The sequence below is a fragment of the Pestalotiopsis fici genome (genome assembly GCF_000516985.1).
Source record: "Pestalotiopsis fici W106-1 unplaced genomic scaffold PFICI_Scf_1, whole genome shotgun sequence".
NCBI classification, from domain to species: Eukaryota; Fungi; Ascomycota; class Sordariomycetes; order Amphisphaeriales; family Sporocadaceae; genus Pestalotiopsis; species Pestalotiopsis fici.
This window is the reverse complement of record NW_006917091.1, coordinates 6,921,285-6,936,343: the sequence shown is the minus strand read 5'-3', so window position 1 is coordinate 6,936,343 and position 15,059 is coordinate 6,921,285. Positions and strand designations below refer to the sequence as shown.

Below are 15,059 nucleotides of genomic sequence, written 5' to 3'. Positions count from 1 at the left end.
CTATGAGTTCCTTCGCGACTTGCACTTGTCGTGCAGCAGGTGACCATTCCTAGCCGTCGTTCTTGTAAACTCGGCACCACAGTTTGGGCATGATGCTTTCGTGGCCTGTCCCGACTTCTCACGTTGGTGTCGTAGCAGATTGCTAAAGGTTGAAAATTGCCGACCGTTACATCCGTGTTCCCAACATTGTGGCTTTGGCCTGCTCTGGACGACTCTGACGTGGCCGGTCTCCTGGCTCGGTCCGCCCCCTGATGGTAGAACGGGTGGCATAGGGTAAAGCATGTTTGGCTCCGACAAAGAAGCGGGGCGACCACTGGCAAAGTGACCATGGAGGCCCTGAGAAGGTGGTGGGTGGTGAAAGCTAGAGTATTCCATGCCCATGTAACCGCTGGATGGCCTGAATCTATGTGTTAGCCCGGACTTCTATGGTTGGATACAAGCAAGCACACTTACAACGTAGGGAAAGGAGATGTGAACATGGCCGACGGCTCTGGAAGAGGAGATGTCGAATAAGATGGAATGTAAGAAGATCCGGGAACAGTAGTTACAGGCTCAGTCAAAAGAGAGATTTGCGAAGGCGATGTTGTGTAGATTGGCATTGGCGATGCTGTCGAGAACTCTGCCATGCTCATCTGTGGCGATGTTGATCCATAGGAAGTAGTGCTCAAGGCCCGGCGCGCGCGAACAGATGATTTCGACTCCCTGCGTGCTTGGTCGCGTTGCCTCTTCAACTCGCGCTGCTCGGGCGTAAGCATGCCCCGCGGGGGGCTTGATGTTGATGACCTTGATGTGCTAGGAGGCGTCATGCTGGCATCTGAACCTGCGTGGCTCATCAGGTCGTGACCGAGGAAATCCACGTTTGGCTCGAGTCCCGGCCATGTGAGTGAAGAGCGAGGGTATCCCATATCGCCCCTGGTGTCGTATTGTACTGCCACAGCACTGGAGAAAGAGGAAACGTTTAGCTTTTGGTGGTTAGTGATGAAGATCGGTGACACGGCGTACCTCATATTTGCGGATGTCAACGTTGACGTCGGAGGAGAAGTAACAACTGGTTCGTTGTCTCGTGCTGGATCGATGCGGAATGTGGGTGTATTGTGAAGAAGGTGTCGATAGTCTTCTTGTTGTTGTTGTTGTTGGTCAGACTTGCTAAGGTCTGGGTGACTTCGTGGTAGCTTATATGTAGATGGATAATATTGGGGTGATGGACAGGTCGAGGAGCTTGGGGAGGCCGGACTTATAAGAGCCGGTGGGTGGGTCCCTTGTGAAGATGCCGGTCGACTAATGTTAAAGTGAAGGCTCCGGGGTGAATCCACGAGTGACAAGTGGTCCTTGGTCCTTGATCTGGATGGTTGTAAGTATATATTTTCAGATTTCTGATCCATCCTCTCTCGCAGGTGTTGTTTCGCTTTTGTAAGGGAAAAAAAGACAAGAAAACTGAGATTTTGGGTTGGAAGGCCGATTACACGTACAGTGTTGAAGAGTGGTTTGTTCTTGCCAGCCGAGCTGATATATGGTAAGTGGGATGACAATGCTTATAGAGGTCTCTTGGATGATGTGTCAGACGTGAGAGCGTGGTCCATAAAATAAGAGACGTAGAGATGCTGTATCCTAAATCTGGTTCAACTAGCGTGTATGAATCTTTCTCAGCCTCAACGATGAGAAGGGTATCGAGCTTATAAATGTGCGAATATCACTGATGGGCCCGCCGAGCTCAACTTAGAGACATCGTGGAGAGAAGAGTGTGTGTGCGTGAAAGGGTAGGGAAGACTGAATGGTGACCCATGTCCCTTCCTGGGCCAGGTACGTAGCATGGTCAGGCCAGGGGGCCGATCATTTTCTTACCCTGGCCCTTTGTGATCCTGGACAAGTTGTCGAAAGGGTCAGTAGAGAGGGTACAGAGTACTTGGGTACGTAGAGCTGCCTGGGTACGTTGAAGGGGGGCGTGAACAGAATCTAGGGGTGTGAAGGAGGGCATGTACCTGGGGGGTGCCAAAAGATTGAGCCTTGCCAGTGGAGATGAGTACTTGGCAGCTTAGCTCAGGCTAAGAAAGGACCCAAGTGAGCAAGCGAATGAACAGGGTCCCAACAGACCACCACGGGAAGAGAGCCCCGGGGACTGCTGCTGAGCAAGCGTAACTGATACAACAGGCTCCAACACTGGCAGTTTTACTGAATGCTGTGTGGTTGCACTGAGATGTACTGATTTCTGATGGACGTCATGATTGTTTCCTTCTCCCCCCCGACTTGGGTCAAAAGTCTCTGCTTGAAAATGCTCGTGGCTGAGAGCAGGACAGCCTCGGGAAGGAAGGAATATTCACTATGCGCTCACTATGAACTACCATTAAAATGTTTCAAAAGAACGGCCACTCGGCGGATTCGAGCGAGATGTTTCAAGAAAACGCCTTTGATGCTATGAAAGAAACGAGCCGTACTAGGTAGCAGTGTGGTCAACTAGCGATGTAAAGGTGCAGCAGGGTTCGAAATCAAATCTGTGTAGGTGCGGTATCTCATACGAATGCGAGCTCACTCGCTGTTGCATGGCAGGCCGGAGCGGTTGGCCGTCAGCGCTCGACACTGCCCTTTTCCTCTCTATTAAAAAACATCTCTTCATAGTCGAGAGAATGATACTCGACTTGGAGATTTCCGAAGCTGTCAAAGACGAAAAATCACTTGGTCCAACGTGATTCTTGAGGTGATTGCTGGAGCTAAAAATTAGGGCTTCAGGTAGTATGAAGTGAAGTCTTCAAGCATGGCAACTTGAGGGGTTTGCATCCTCCTGTGGACAGCAATCGCCGAAGCAAAGCCCGGGTACAGAAAGACTCAATCTCTCGTCCTCTACCTTGCTCAGGAGATGAATACAGCATGGAGACAACGGGCAAGGTAAGGCAGGGATCCAATCAATGAGGCAGGCAGGCTAGACGAGCCCAACGACCTTGACGACAGTAGGCTCTCATCATGAGGGGTATACACTGTGTATAGTGTGGCATTCAAGTGGGTGTGGATTAGCCATACACGAAAAGTGCAAGTCGGAAGGGGAGGGGAGGGGAGCGCCATAAAAAAAAAAAAAAAAGGCTCAGCCAGCAGTGGTGGTGCTGCTGCTTGAGAGCTTTAGAATAGGCGCAGTTGAGTGTCGCAGGGCCGCGCGAATGCGGCTAAGTCGACAAACCCCCTGCAAAAAGGCGCTTGTAGACGTCAGGGGGTTGGTCAATTTCGCAACGATATGACAGCCAGAAGTTGAGCGACCAAAAAAACCAAAAGAGGATGGAAGTTGAATGAGGGGCCAGCGAAGAGAAGAGAGAGAGAGAGAGAGAAAAAAGAGGTGCAGTGCAGTGGGTGCTTTGGGTACACCGGAGAGGGCGGATACATTGGCCGCCAGAAGCTGCGGCCACAACCTGGTCTAAACACCCTGGGTCGACCCCATAAGCCCGCCAGACAGCAGTTACCTAGCCATGTGCGATGAACAACGCCCCCCAGGCTGTTCCCGTTTTTATCACCATGGGCATGGCTTGGAGAGACCCCGTGCCATGGAACAGGCACACGAGCGACGACTCTTGTGATTGGCCAGCTCGCATATGGTTGTGATCCGACGGCCTGACCCAAGGGCTCCCTGAGTGTACTATGGTAGAGACAGGCGTTCTTTTGCCTCTTTGCGGTTATCCATAATGCAACTTGGTGCTTTCCTGATGTTGACTAACCATGCGTGCAAAGCAGTTGCCAGGCTACCTACGCTACGTATCCAACCTATTACAATTGTCTACCTGGGTTCTTTCTATCACAATATGGCGTTATTTTACCTACATGCAGCAAGCAATCGAGACAACAACCTACCCAGAGCAGACGATGATTGTCAAGCAGGATCCCTCTTGATCTGGATCATCCGTGAGCCAGCTATGCTGCTAATGCTAAGCCTTGTCCGTTGCTAATGCAGATTCTTCTTGTCTCTTACCGGCGTCGTGGTTCCCGAGAGAACTGTAAAGAAAATAGCACTTGTAGTCAGCACGTCAATTTTCCACTGACAGGTGGTACGCTGCATGTAAGCCGGAACACAGACTGCGTACCTAAGGCAATGCAGACAGACCATTCCGTGCTGCCGGGACAACTCTATGCTACTGTGCTGCACATTACATAACAGCAACATACACTTATTATCTTTTTCATCTTTCTCTGCCGCTTCCTCTCCCTTGATTCCTTCTTCTATCTTCATTTTGTCGGGGGCTATATTTGATTATGAAAATATCGACCAACCAGCCAACACCCTGGCTCCTGATGATCTGTTGTATGTTAATCAGGGAAAATCCAATCCCCAGTTGGATGATGAGAGCAGGCCGAATTGTAGTCACGACCGCGAAAAAAGACGGGTTCCTGAGCACTGAGCCACCGAAGGATGAGGCCCGAAACTTAATCAAGGGGACAGAAATAGAAGCATGCCTCCCCCAGCAGTCCAAAACCTTCGTTAGATGGATGGACACCTATTTGGCACTTGCTGGGCGACTAGGTATGCAGTGTCTTTTTTGGCGCAAAAAAAAAAAAGACCTTTCGGTCCCTTTAGACAAGACTAGTGTAGAGTTCGATGGGTTGTCTCCACCAACAAACCATCACTAAATGTAGGCATATGGGGTCAAGAATAACGCTCAGCGGCAGGACCCTTGGGGGTGGAGCAGATTGATAAAACGCAAGGTACAATTGCTGATTGCTGTGAAAAAGGTTCAAAGGAGTCAGTCTGTCTCTATCGTCAGTCCGGATACGATCTACATGCAGCACATGTCGGTGCCGATTCGATTCGATTCATACGTAATATTTGGCTTGTTGTTGTTTTTGCCCAGGCCCGACACGGCAATGTTGCAGCGTTCAAATTACTCACAGTGGCCGGCACCGAATACCTCCCCTGCTGACAACCACCCTGGCCCAGACCTAGGTGAATTGGCAACGGCAGACTTGACGTTAAGCGCGTTGGTTCATTTCGTTAATGCATGGTAATGATGCTATTTTCAAACACAGGTTATGATATGAACATGACATAACGCCTGGTTTAATCTCTTCCCATGCACAAACACTACAACAAGAGTGGTGTGGTGTGACCTGCAATGCAATATGAACAGACCCTGGCTGCAGTTGGTTCCAATTTGGAGTTGCCTGTTAGCTGGGCTATCCCAGATTTGCAGCCATAATTATATAAAAAAAAAAAAACAGCACCAAATTCCTATAACGGCAAACGGTTTGGTTGGGACGGTAAATGCGACACTTGCAAACGGCTTGCAAGTGTTATTTATTTTTACTTCTTTTAAAATATTATGCAAAGGGAAATCCAACCAAGAACCAACAACGCGCGCGTGTAAGGTCAAAAGATCATGTCATCCGTCAACTTTGCATGCGCGCCGTGTGTCTGGTTCTGCCAGATTTCTGGGACGCAATGAATATCTCCGATTCGTTACCAGACATCCGCGGGCGCTTTGCCCCGAGCCTCCAAAATCGCCCTTGCATGCTAAACACGCACGGCAGGACAAGTAGGCCGCGTGCGTCTGCGTCAGCGTCAGAACATGTTTGCCTGTCAAAGTCAAGTAAGCCACGGACTCGTCGTGCCTTAACTCAGAGTGATGTAACGAGGTCCGCGGGTCAACGTCCATGAAGTGAATTCATCAGCACCCGTTCGTTCGGGAATGAATATAGCCAAGGTCGGGTGCATTCCAGGCTCCTTTGGACAGATGGAGAAACTCCAACAGCTATAGAAAATGTATGTAAACATGCCTTGTTGGTCTCCACAACCCGAGCAATGTCTCAGCCAAAGATAGAGGTAGTAGGTAGAATGGAACCAACCAGGCGGGCATGGATAGGGCTGGGACTTGGGGAGGACAATGCCTACCTTACCTACCCCAAGCAATAACAGCAGGTGCTATTGAACCATTAAACTGGTGGCTAACCCCCAGAGACTGCTACAACCTCCAGATTGAATGTGCTTAGCGCATGAGCTATGTATGCGATGGTGATCCGACGACTTCATCATATGCCATTTCAATTTCGTCTTTGCACTGGCAAAGAGAATATGTGAGGGCATGCGATGATTTTTGCCTTTTTTTTTTTTTTTCATCCATTCAGCCCCTTTCTTTCTGCCTTTTTCCCCCCCTTCTTTCATTCTTCCATAGTCACAAACAGGAAACCTCTCGTCTATCAGAAGAACGATAAATTACCTAGGTACCTAGCTCGCCCGACTGGCTGCGATCAAATCGCATTCAGCTATCTGGCGTCGCGTTAGAAAGAACCTCGCATTTTTACTGGGGGAGGGGACCCGCCAAAAGTCGTGAAGTGGGAAATGGTAGTGACACTTTGGGGAAGCACCGCGACTGGATCAATTCAAGACAAACGCCAGGGTACATGTTGGTAGCAGCACTTTTCTCTCTGCTGTCCCACACAACCTACGCTCACTTCGTCCATTCACACAACTCGCACCCCCCCCCCCTTTCTCCCCCCGCCCACACTTTTCTTCTCTCAGTCTTTCTGGACTTGCTCACCCGCAGTCTGCCTACCCACAATTCGCTGTTAGCTTGACCGACACTTGACCGTCCTCATCCCCCATACTTTGCCCTGCTTTCCTCCTTCACAGTGAGACCATATGGCGGATATTGGCTTGCCAAAGCTTGCCCACTCTCGAGCTCGGCTCCCAGTCACTTTGTCCTAGCTCTCCACGCTACCTATGTAAGCTGCCCCCTACACGTGTAGCACAACAGCTCCAGTGGTCCATCTGTCGCCACTCTACCGACCATAGATACCATACACAGTACGATGAGCCGTCAGTCCCGTTGCCATGGATTGCAAACATGACTAAACCTAGGTCGGTAGAGAGTTTCTACGCATACACAAGGCGAGTCTATCAGGAAAAGCATACTGGAGAAGTCTTTTTCTGGATTGACAGGCCACTCTTTGCAGCCAGTCACGATGCTGATCTAGGCATAGCGAGTGCGTTTTCCTCGCATCATATTCCGTGTCCAAATTGTTGTGCTTCAAATCCCCTGTCGTTTTTCCTGGACAACTTGCGATTCGCCCGACTTGGCCGGACTCATCTGTCTCTACAAAGTACGCACAGCGGACAGCCAGCATTTTTGGCCATGTCGTCAGTTGCACGCCACGGCTTTTCCAGCGGCCCCATTGCAAGCCCTGCTCCTCTAATCAACGGCCGAGCTGGACAATAAGGCTGGTGTAGCGTATGCTAAAGATAGGTCGTCTTCTCCACCCCTCCATGCCCCTTCAGGCATGGTCTGCCTTTCTAGCCCTGGCGATCGTCCCGTCAAGCTATCTGAAAATCGACACGGCAGCACACCAAGCTACTACCTTGTCGACCAGCTAGACGCGTTGAGGCCATAATCTGTACTCGAGAATGCACCATATTCTGCTTATTCCGACGAGTCTCTCTATACGCGAGCCTCCCCGCTCGACAGGCAGCTTCTGGATCTGGTTGCCCCCCGTTTCAAGAGGGAGATACAGGCCTATTCAATTGGTGTGATGGTGTTGATGAGCATGGGTTCAGAGAAGCGTCCGCTCCGGCCCTTCCCTTGTCCAACCATTCAGGGCTCTGCGAGACAAGCTTGATTGTCATGCTAAACCCGTGGCGCACGGATTTACGGGCTGATCGTTGTTCCCCTCGAAATATTATACCTCATCTAGCAGCAGCGTGCTGTTAGCGGCGCTCGCGGAACTTCCTGAAAAGATCCCCAAGACCTCTCAGAAAAAAGGCTTATACGTTCTGTTGCGCAATGGCTTGAGACCATCGCAGTCATGTCTCCGAAATCACACTCACACCACAAAGCCCTACACCGAGCTACTCACCTCGAGTAACAGGCCGGGTAGTGCATGTACATGTTTGACATGGATCGGAACTCTGCACAATCATCCTACGACAGGGTCTTGACAGCGACCTACATAATACGCCCTGGACGAAAAGAACGTTGCTTCGCCCCCCTTCTCTCCCTCCATCTGGTAAACTGGACGTTGACGAAGCTAAGATCAAGACATAAGAGTTTCAATTTACACTTTGATTTGAGGCTGGTATTAAACTAGTAGTATATTGACAGATAACACTAATGAGACATACACAGACCGAATACCGACTCCAAGCACGCACAGTCATTCCAGGACATATTGCTCGCAACGACTGCGGCTTGGAAAGGAAAGACTGTGTTGCCTAGCCGGCGCAGTGCAAGGATCCCAATGCCAGGGTGCTGGGACCATGAGATATGCGGCGCTGCTAGTGTAGCCAGACCGGACGACATCTGCTTGTCCAGGGATGATTCTGTAACGGCCCTATAGGTGTGGTATGCGGGCCGCTTCCCCTTCCTTAGCAGCTTCCAGAACCGACAAAGCGCGGAGCGCGGCTGTTCACCACAATAGTCAAGCTCTGCAAAGTGTAGACAGCATGGTCGATTCCCAAATTGGAACAGTAATCTTATCCTCTAAACCCAGCACATGAGCATGGTTATCGAATCTACCAAAGAAGCTATGAGAAACTATGTAGATATGCAGCCGACAAGACGCGCGCTGGGGGGGGATTCCGTAATCGGAACAGAAACAGTTGGGTCACAGCCCATAACTCTCTCCCCTCACTAATCCAACGTCAAAAGTCCACGAAATCCAGAGGCACACACTTTTGGCCTTACGTGAAGGAAGACGTTGCAGCTAGCCCTAGCAATGGATCCGCTACCCGCGAGATGTGGCTTGCTTCAGACCATACGGTTCGCATATTGGCAACGGGAAGGAATCGGTTCTTCTAGGTCATCTCGGCTGATGGGGGGGTTCACTATGCAAGAGAAGTGTGATGAGCTCTCCTATTTTCAGCACAAAAAGCCCCCGATCGACAGTCTCTTCGGGCCCGAAGAATTATGAACGCTTCTTATTGCCGCCGGAATTATAGCAACATCCAGGGAAGCGCAGTGTTGCAATTGCAACCACCAGGCATTCAATTCGGTGCCGAAGGCCCTCTGTCATGTCTGCGGAATTACTGTTGGATCCTCCTGGCAGCAATCCATTTCTTCTGTGCGGCCAAGTCAAATGCACTATTTGTATTTCGTTTTGATGATACTAACTGGGCGGCAAACCCGCCGCACAGAGTGAGAGGTGTTTTTAGCTAGGCCACACTATTTGACCACACCACCACCGCCTGTTGAGCCAATCAGCGACCGGGGTTTTCAAAGATGACTTCAGTATGCCTGTAGGTCTATATGCAAATGGCGTTCCTCCAACCAATCTGAGGCTGGGACCCCGTGTCTCCCTTATTTGTCCCCTCTCAGCTGAGGATGAGATGCTCTCTTTCAACACACCACCGCTGGTATCCCTGTTGCCACGAGCGCATACCACTTGTGTAGCCGTCCCATCACAACAGCACACATACTGTGCAATCTCAGCCATATGCAACCCTCAAAGTGGGAGGACCATGGAGGCAAGTAATCACTGCTCATTGAATTGCAGGTCTGCTAAAGGTACCCCATAGGATATGTCTTGTTCCGCAAGGCCGCGCTGCTTCCAATGTCCATACAGCATAGGAAAAGCGTGTGGGCTGTCATGTACGGCAGGCATGTTCCAAACCCATGCAAATATCATCATCCAATCAAGACTCTTTTTCGCCCATCCATACACAGTCCTACCCTCTTTGCCTCTCTTTCCTTTTCATTCTCTCACCACCGTGCGACCACACATACCGCGGCATAAGGAAAGATGTCAGCAAATGGAAAAAAACACCTACCCACCATCACATAGACGACATGTGCATCAGTCCAGCCACTTGCATCCATTTTTGACTGTGTCTGCCACGTGCTCCCCCATTCACTGCAACCTGGATATAACTCTGTTTCATATTCAAATTTAATCGTCGAACTTCATTTGCCATTTTGCGGAACCAGTCTGATAGGTCCAACCGTGGCCCCCCAATGCGAGATCACCGAGTTGGCGACATTCGTGAACACTGGACTGCTCTGTCACTAATCCGATACGGCAGGCACAAGGTGCTGTTGAATAGCTATCTTACTTTGGCCCACTGCCGATATTCAGCAATGCAATTCCGTCTTCTCATCATTTCATGTAGCCCTAATTATGGAACGAGAATGAGCTGAGAGGAAGGTCACGTTCTGATCGGTCGCCTCGTATCTGAGCTGACGGGGCTCGCCCAGGATCTTGTGGGTCGCCTGAAACTTTGCCGCAGATGGATTGATACTTTCAAAGTACAATACTTCATGACTGTGTATGGCTAATCAAGTCCTCAAGATACCGTTCGTCTGTCTCCTCCGAGTTGAGATGACTATTTGCGGAATGAATGAAGGTAGGCGTCATACTGGACTGATCTGATCCGATCGGGTTCGTACGTACGACACAATCAAGAATCCGGACTCGGGCTCATGCTATTATGGCGAAACTTGGCCAGAAGGCCACTTTCTTTTGTCTTTGTCACGCCATATCAGATAGCAGATATACGTATGAGGCTTCGCCAGAAGAAGTTATGATAGTCCCAACTCTAATCGTTCGGCACGTTTTTCCACAAACACAGGTTGCTATACTCGGAAACACGCCCCACCAATGGATAGACGGGGCGGGACCGGGGTTTTGGCGATCACTACCCGTTGTCTGTGCGGTGCGTCTTCTGGCCAGCAGCCAGGCAAGCCAGGTTGGTTTGCATCAATTGATCTTGTGGAAGTCGACATGTACTACGTTATCCATCCAATCTTGTTGCATGGGCGCCGTTTCAATAGGTAAAGTTATGCAATTGCGACAGAAGTGGCTTGCAGAATCAGGGTTTGGACCATTGTCTACACACATATCTACATCATCATATCATAACGCCATGCCACGCGAAACTCCCAGACCCCCAAGAGACGAAGGCCACAAGTCTCTCCACCTATTCCGTACTTTTATCAATAGTACATACACACAACCACCTCTCCGCATTCGATCTGCTTGTTTGCATCCTAGCCGTTTCATGATCTGGTTAAGGTAAATGACGAATGTTGAAGATGGCGCTGCACCTGCCGAGCAAGACTCGCGATCGCCAGGGTCTCGACAGCAAAAGTCCACAGAAAGGATGTAGCACCCGGTCAGCTCGATGTGAGTGATGATGGCTGCCATGGCTATATCCGACGCTTGTCGCGCAACGTGGGCACAAAAATAGCAGCAGTAGCTTGTACGTACGCCTTACCAAGTCTGGTGCTCTACCTAGGCCGGGGGCTTATTATTTCATCAGCCAACGCAGGCAAGCAGGGGATGGGATTGGTGCTCCAGAGGCGGCCGGCGGGGAAAGCCTCTGATGGGCTTGCAGGGGAAGGGGAAACGGGTAAGAGATCGCCGACCCCTTCATTCCCACGTGTCTTGTCCCTCTGGCGAACATACTGTGTAGAGCTCTTGTGCAGATAATGATCTCTCGACCTGGACGTCGTCACATTCGACCTTACCTCTGCATGCACACCTACGTTTGAGCCTCGAGTCTCAGGTAGTTTCTCTGCAGCCTCTTTCGCTTGGCTCTTCTTCGTGTTGCACAGGGTGTATAGATACTCTGCACACTCTGGAGCGCGTTTAACAAAGACCATGTCATCTTTACATGCGTGGCTGGTTTACATACACCCACATTTTCATCGAGGAAACGGTTTGGCCGGTGGCCGAGATGCAGCAAGAGCTGCTTGCATCACAGGGAAAATAACATGGATTGCACAGTCAATCTGGGGTTATCAGAAGCAGCTTGCTGCATCGGTGTCACGCCGACATCCAGCTACGTTGCCGGTCAAGGCCACCAGCAATGCAAGCTCGCAGACCGACCGACAGGCAACTTCTCCCCAGATAGCCCAGTCCGTACTGACCGGCCACACAAGGCACGCAGCATCCGGAGTCTGTTCCGGAATGCTACCGAGTCATGACTGTAGATAAACTCATGCCTCCCGAGCTCTTGCGGGAACGCGATATCCCGGTCCCACCGAGCTCCATATCGGATGTAGCAAGCCAAGACATGTATCACATCTAGACGATGCCGATAGTCGCGACAACCTACACGGACGCCTAGTACCGCGCGTATGCTGTTGCCATTGCTGCTGTTGCTATTTCTTTTCATCTGTGCCGTTCTGGATGACTGTCTTTCCTTACCTAATTATGGCCCATCTGCGCGCCTCAGCCTAGCTCTTACTGTAAAAGCAATATTCACACGTGGCGGAGAGGCAACGAGATTGGAAATGATTTGACGGTTGGCCCCCCCCTTCTGTGTGGCTCTGTCTTATCTTGAACCTGCACGTAATTCTTTGTTGCGAGCTGCAAGCGGAATCCTAGAGGACCAGGCACAAGAGGGAGAGGGAGGGATTTTGAGTACGCAGCAGATATCTTGAAACAAGACCTCTCTGGCTAGCCACCCCCACGGAGGTGGCAGTCGCTGACCATACAGAGTGCTTCTCGAACAGGCCGGCGAAGAGCTCTTGCAGCATCCAGTCGCAAGATTGCTCTCTTGGATCCTTTGACCTCTGGCTCTCGCCTTTCGGGGACCCTGCCCGCAACCTGCTTTGGAGGTACATGATGCTGCAGTGTGCTTTGTATGCACGTAGGCGTTTACGGACTAGTCATTATACGCGGGGGAGACTGAAGAGAGGGAGGGAGGGAGACAAGAGAGACTCGTGGTTCTTGATCCATCCACACCAGCAATAAACCAGGTCCCAAGCCAATGGATAATGTATCGCGTGGTAGTTTAAAAAAGCCAATGTTGTATTCTATATGGAGCGCCTTTCACTCTGGCACGCACACCCTCTTAGCCTTTTCAACCCCCGACCCCCCCTCCTCAACTCGACGTACCATTGCCCTTTTTTTCATCCTAGTAAGCCATGTGCCTCGCAGCTTTAAAAAAAAAACAGAGAGGGAAATCAAAAGTGGATCTATCATTCCGAATACGTACGTTTTACCCCCGTCAACCTTGAAGCGGAGCAAGAAAAAAGGTCAAGAATCTCCTTCCCCAAATAAGAGAGTTATGATGACTTGATCATTATGACAGCATGGGTGTTGGTGCTCGTTGCAAAATCAAGTTGGCAAGGTTAGCTGTTAGTTAGTAGGGATTTCATGATGCACTCTCGTTTAGTGCTGCCTTCTCTATGGCCAGAGAGATTTCCAAGCTACACCATAACTGGACAAACGTCGCTGCAAAATACCTTGAACTTGTTAGCTATTTCCCCATATTAGAAAAATAGCCCCATACATACATGGACACTTTGCCATGGTTCTTTCTTTCTTTTCCTTCTTCCGTGCCGGGAAAATCTATCTATAGATTATAGGTCACGATTGGAAAAGATCTGCGACAGCGTACACAGCTCAAATGAGAGGGAACCCTTTCGGAAAAAAGAATCTCGTCATTTTGAACTCTATCGAGTCATGGGGGGGTTTTCCTTGAAGAGATGCAATACTTCCAAGTAATCTCTCCATCTCTATCTATCTATCTCTCTCACTCTCGCTCCATTTGGGTCACTTGTACAAATACATGGATGTGAAGAAGAACGGGCAAGAAACACAATCACACACACCCCTCCCTTGTCGAGCCCTGGGAGAAGAATGTATTCGTTTACTTTCCTCTCTCTTTCTCTCTCTCATTGCCCTTTGTATAATTTCCCGCCTACACCAACTCTTGCTCTCAATTGGTGTGCATGTCCCCCCCTTCTCTCTTCCCCGCTCAGGAATGCATACATGTGTATGTCTATGTGCATATAGCTGCATTCAGCACAAGGGGGTTGCATCTTTTTTATTTTCCTGCATAGGAAACCAGGGTAGCTTGTTTGTTGATATTTTTATACATAGTACGCACTCTTTTTTACAAGAATCATGCATGGCTTTGTAGCTTTCCGACAAGAGCCCCATGTGGCAAGCAGGCTTTTGGGGTTACAATACAGCACTTGAGCTTTTTATTTTCCCTTTCGCAATCCTGGTCGCATGCAACAGGCAACGGCAATAACGGTATTTCCCGCTCATATTCTTTTGTAATATGATTTTCAACATCAACAACTCTGGTTATTTCAACACCATCTTGACCCTATGTGATTGATACCCATTTTGTCGACATTCCTTGTACCGTCCAGGCTTATCTTGCCATGACTTACATAACAAGACAATATAAATAAACGAGTGAAAGAAAACACACCCTCAGCAGACCCATGAGGCAAAGTACATGAGACTAAAAAGACTGATGGCTATTTCTCATTAATGAGGCTGACATATTACGAGGGCCAAAAAGAGGAATCATGAGGCACATGCTTAGCAAAGACTTCAAAAGACAACAAGACCTGACATCTGGAAAGCAAGAGAGTGAGCGAATGGATACATTGTTGATTGCTGAGCGGGGGCGTCAGCTCTCTCAGCTCGTACCTCGATACATTGATCCTGCGGCGGATTTGTAAAAATCGCGTCAGATTTACCTTTTTCCCTTTTCTCTCTCTCTTTCTCTTTCGACACTTACCCCATGATGAGATAACCACTCATGCAGACTTTTACAGCGTCGCATGGCATGGCATAATCCCACGAGCTGCCAGGGGAAAGACCAGGGGAGGGGTGTGTCATGATGTTCTGATCTGTGACCAAAGACGTAGAAAACGTGTTGCCTGTACCCGAGTAGCTTGGATGGAGGTGATCAAAGTACCTTCATCTTCGCCCCTCGGCAGCCGTGTGTCTCTATTCTCCTTCATCTCCCTCTCTCTATGCATACACCATGACCACCCCTGGCTGGAGCAATGAAAACTGACTTGTCCATGTATCGTCGACGATAGCAGGTAGGGTGATATTGCAGCTTGCGAAACATCGAAGACATGAAGTTCAACGGTCTCGTTACTGCACGTTGGTTCTCGTTTGCTGTTTCCGTCAGTCTCTTCAATTCTCATATCGCGAGGGTTGGCTCGTTACTCTGTTGCTCTTCAGCGTTATACTCGATCGACCTAGACAACACCATGAGAAATGAGACATTTTCCTCATCCCAGTGTCATATCCGGCCAATTGTACCGCGTCAGACGCATACATTGCATGGTGGATGGTTGAGAACCGCCTAGACTGTCAGGTCTCCTCCTTCGCTTGCCACCTCA

At 49.8% G+C, this 15,059-nt stretch overlaps 1 protein-coding gene across 1 annotated transcript; it reads right to left on the bottom strand.

Moving 5' to 3' along the window:
- On the bottom strand, positions 1–1,007 carry PFICI_02022 (uncharacterized protein; the record flags this gene model as incomplete). The annotated part of the gene is made up of 2 exons (XM_007830603.1): positions 1–397; positions 454–1,007. 2 exons carry the CDS (start codon positions 1,005–1,007, stop codon positions 1–3), a joined length of 951 nt encoding a protein of 316 aa, XP_007828794.1.
- Positions 1,008–15,059: the final 14,052 nt, after the last annotated feature.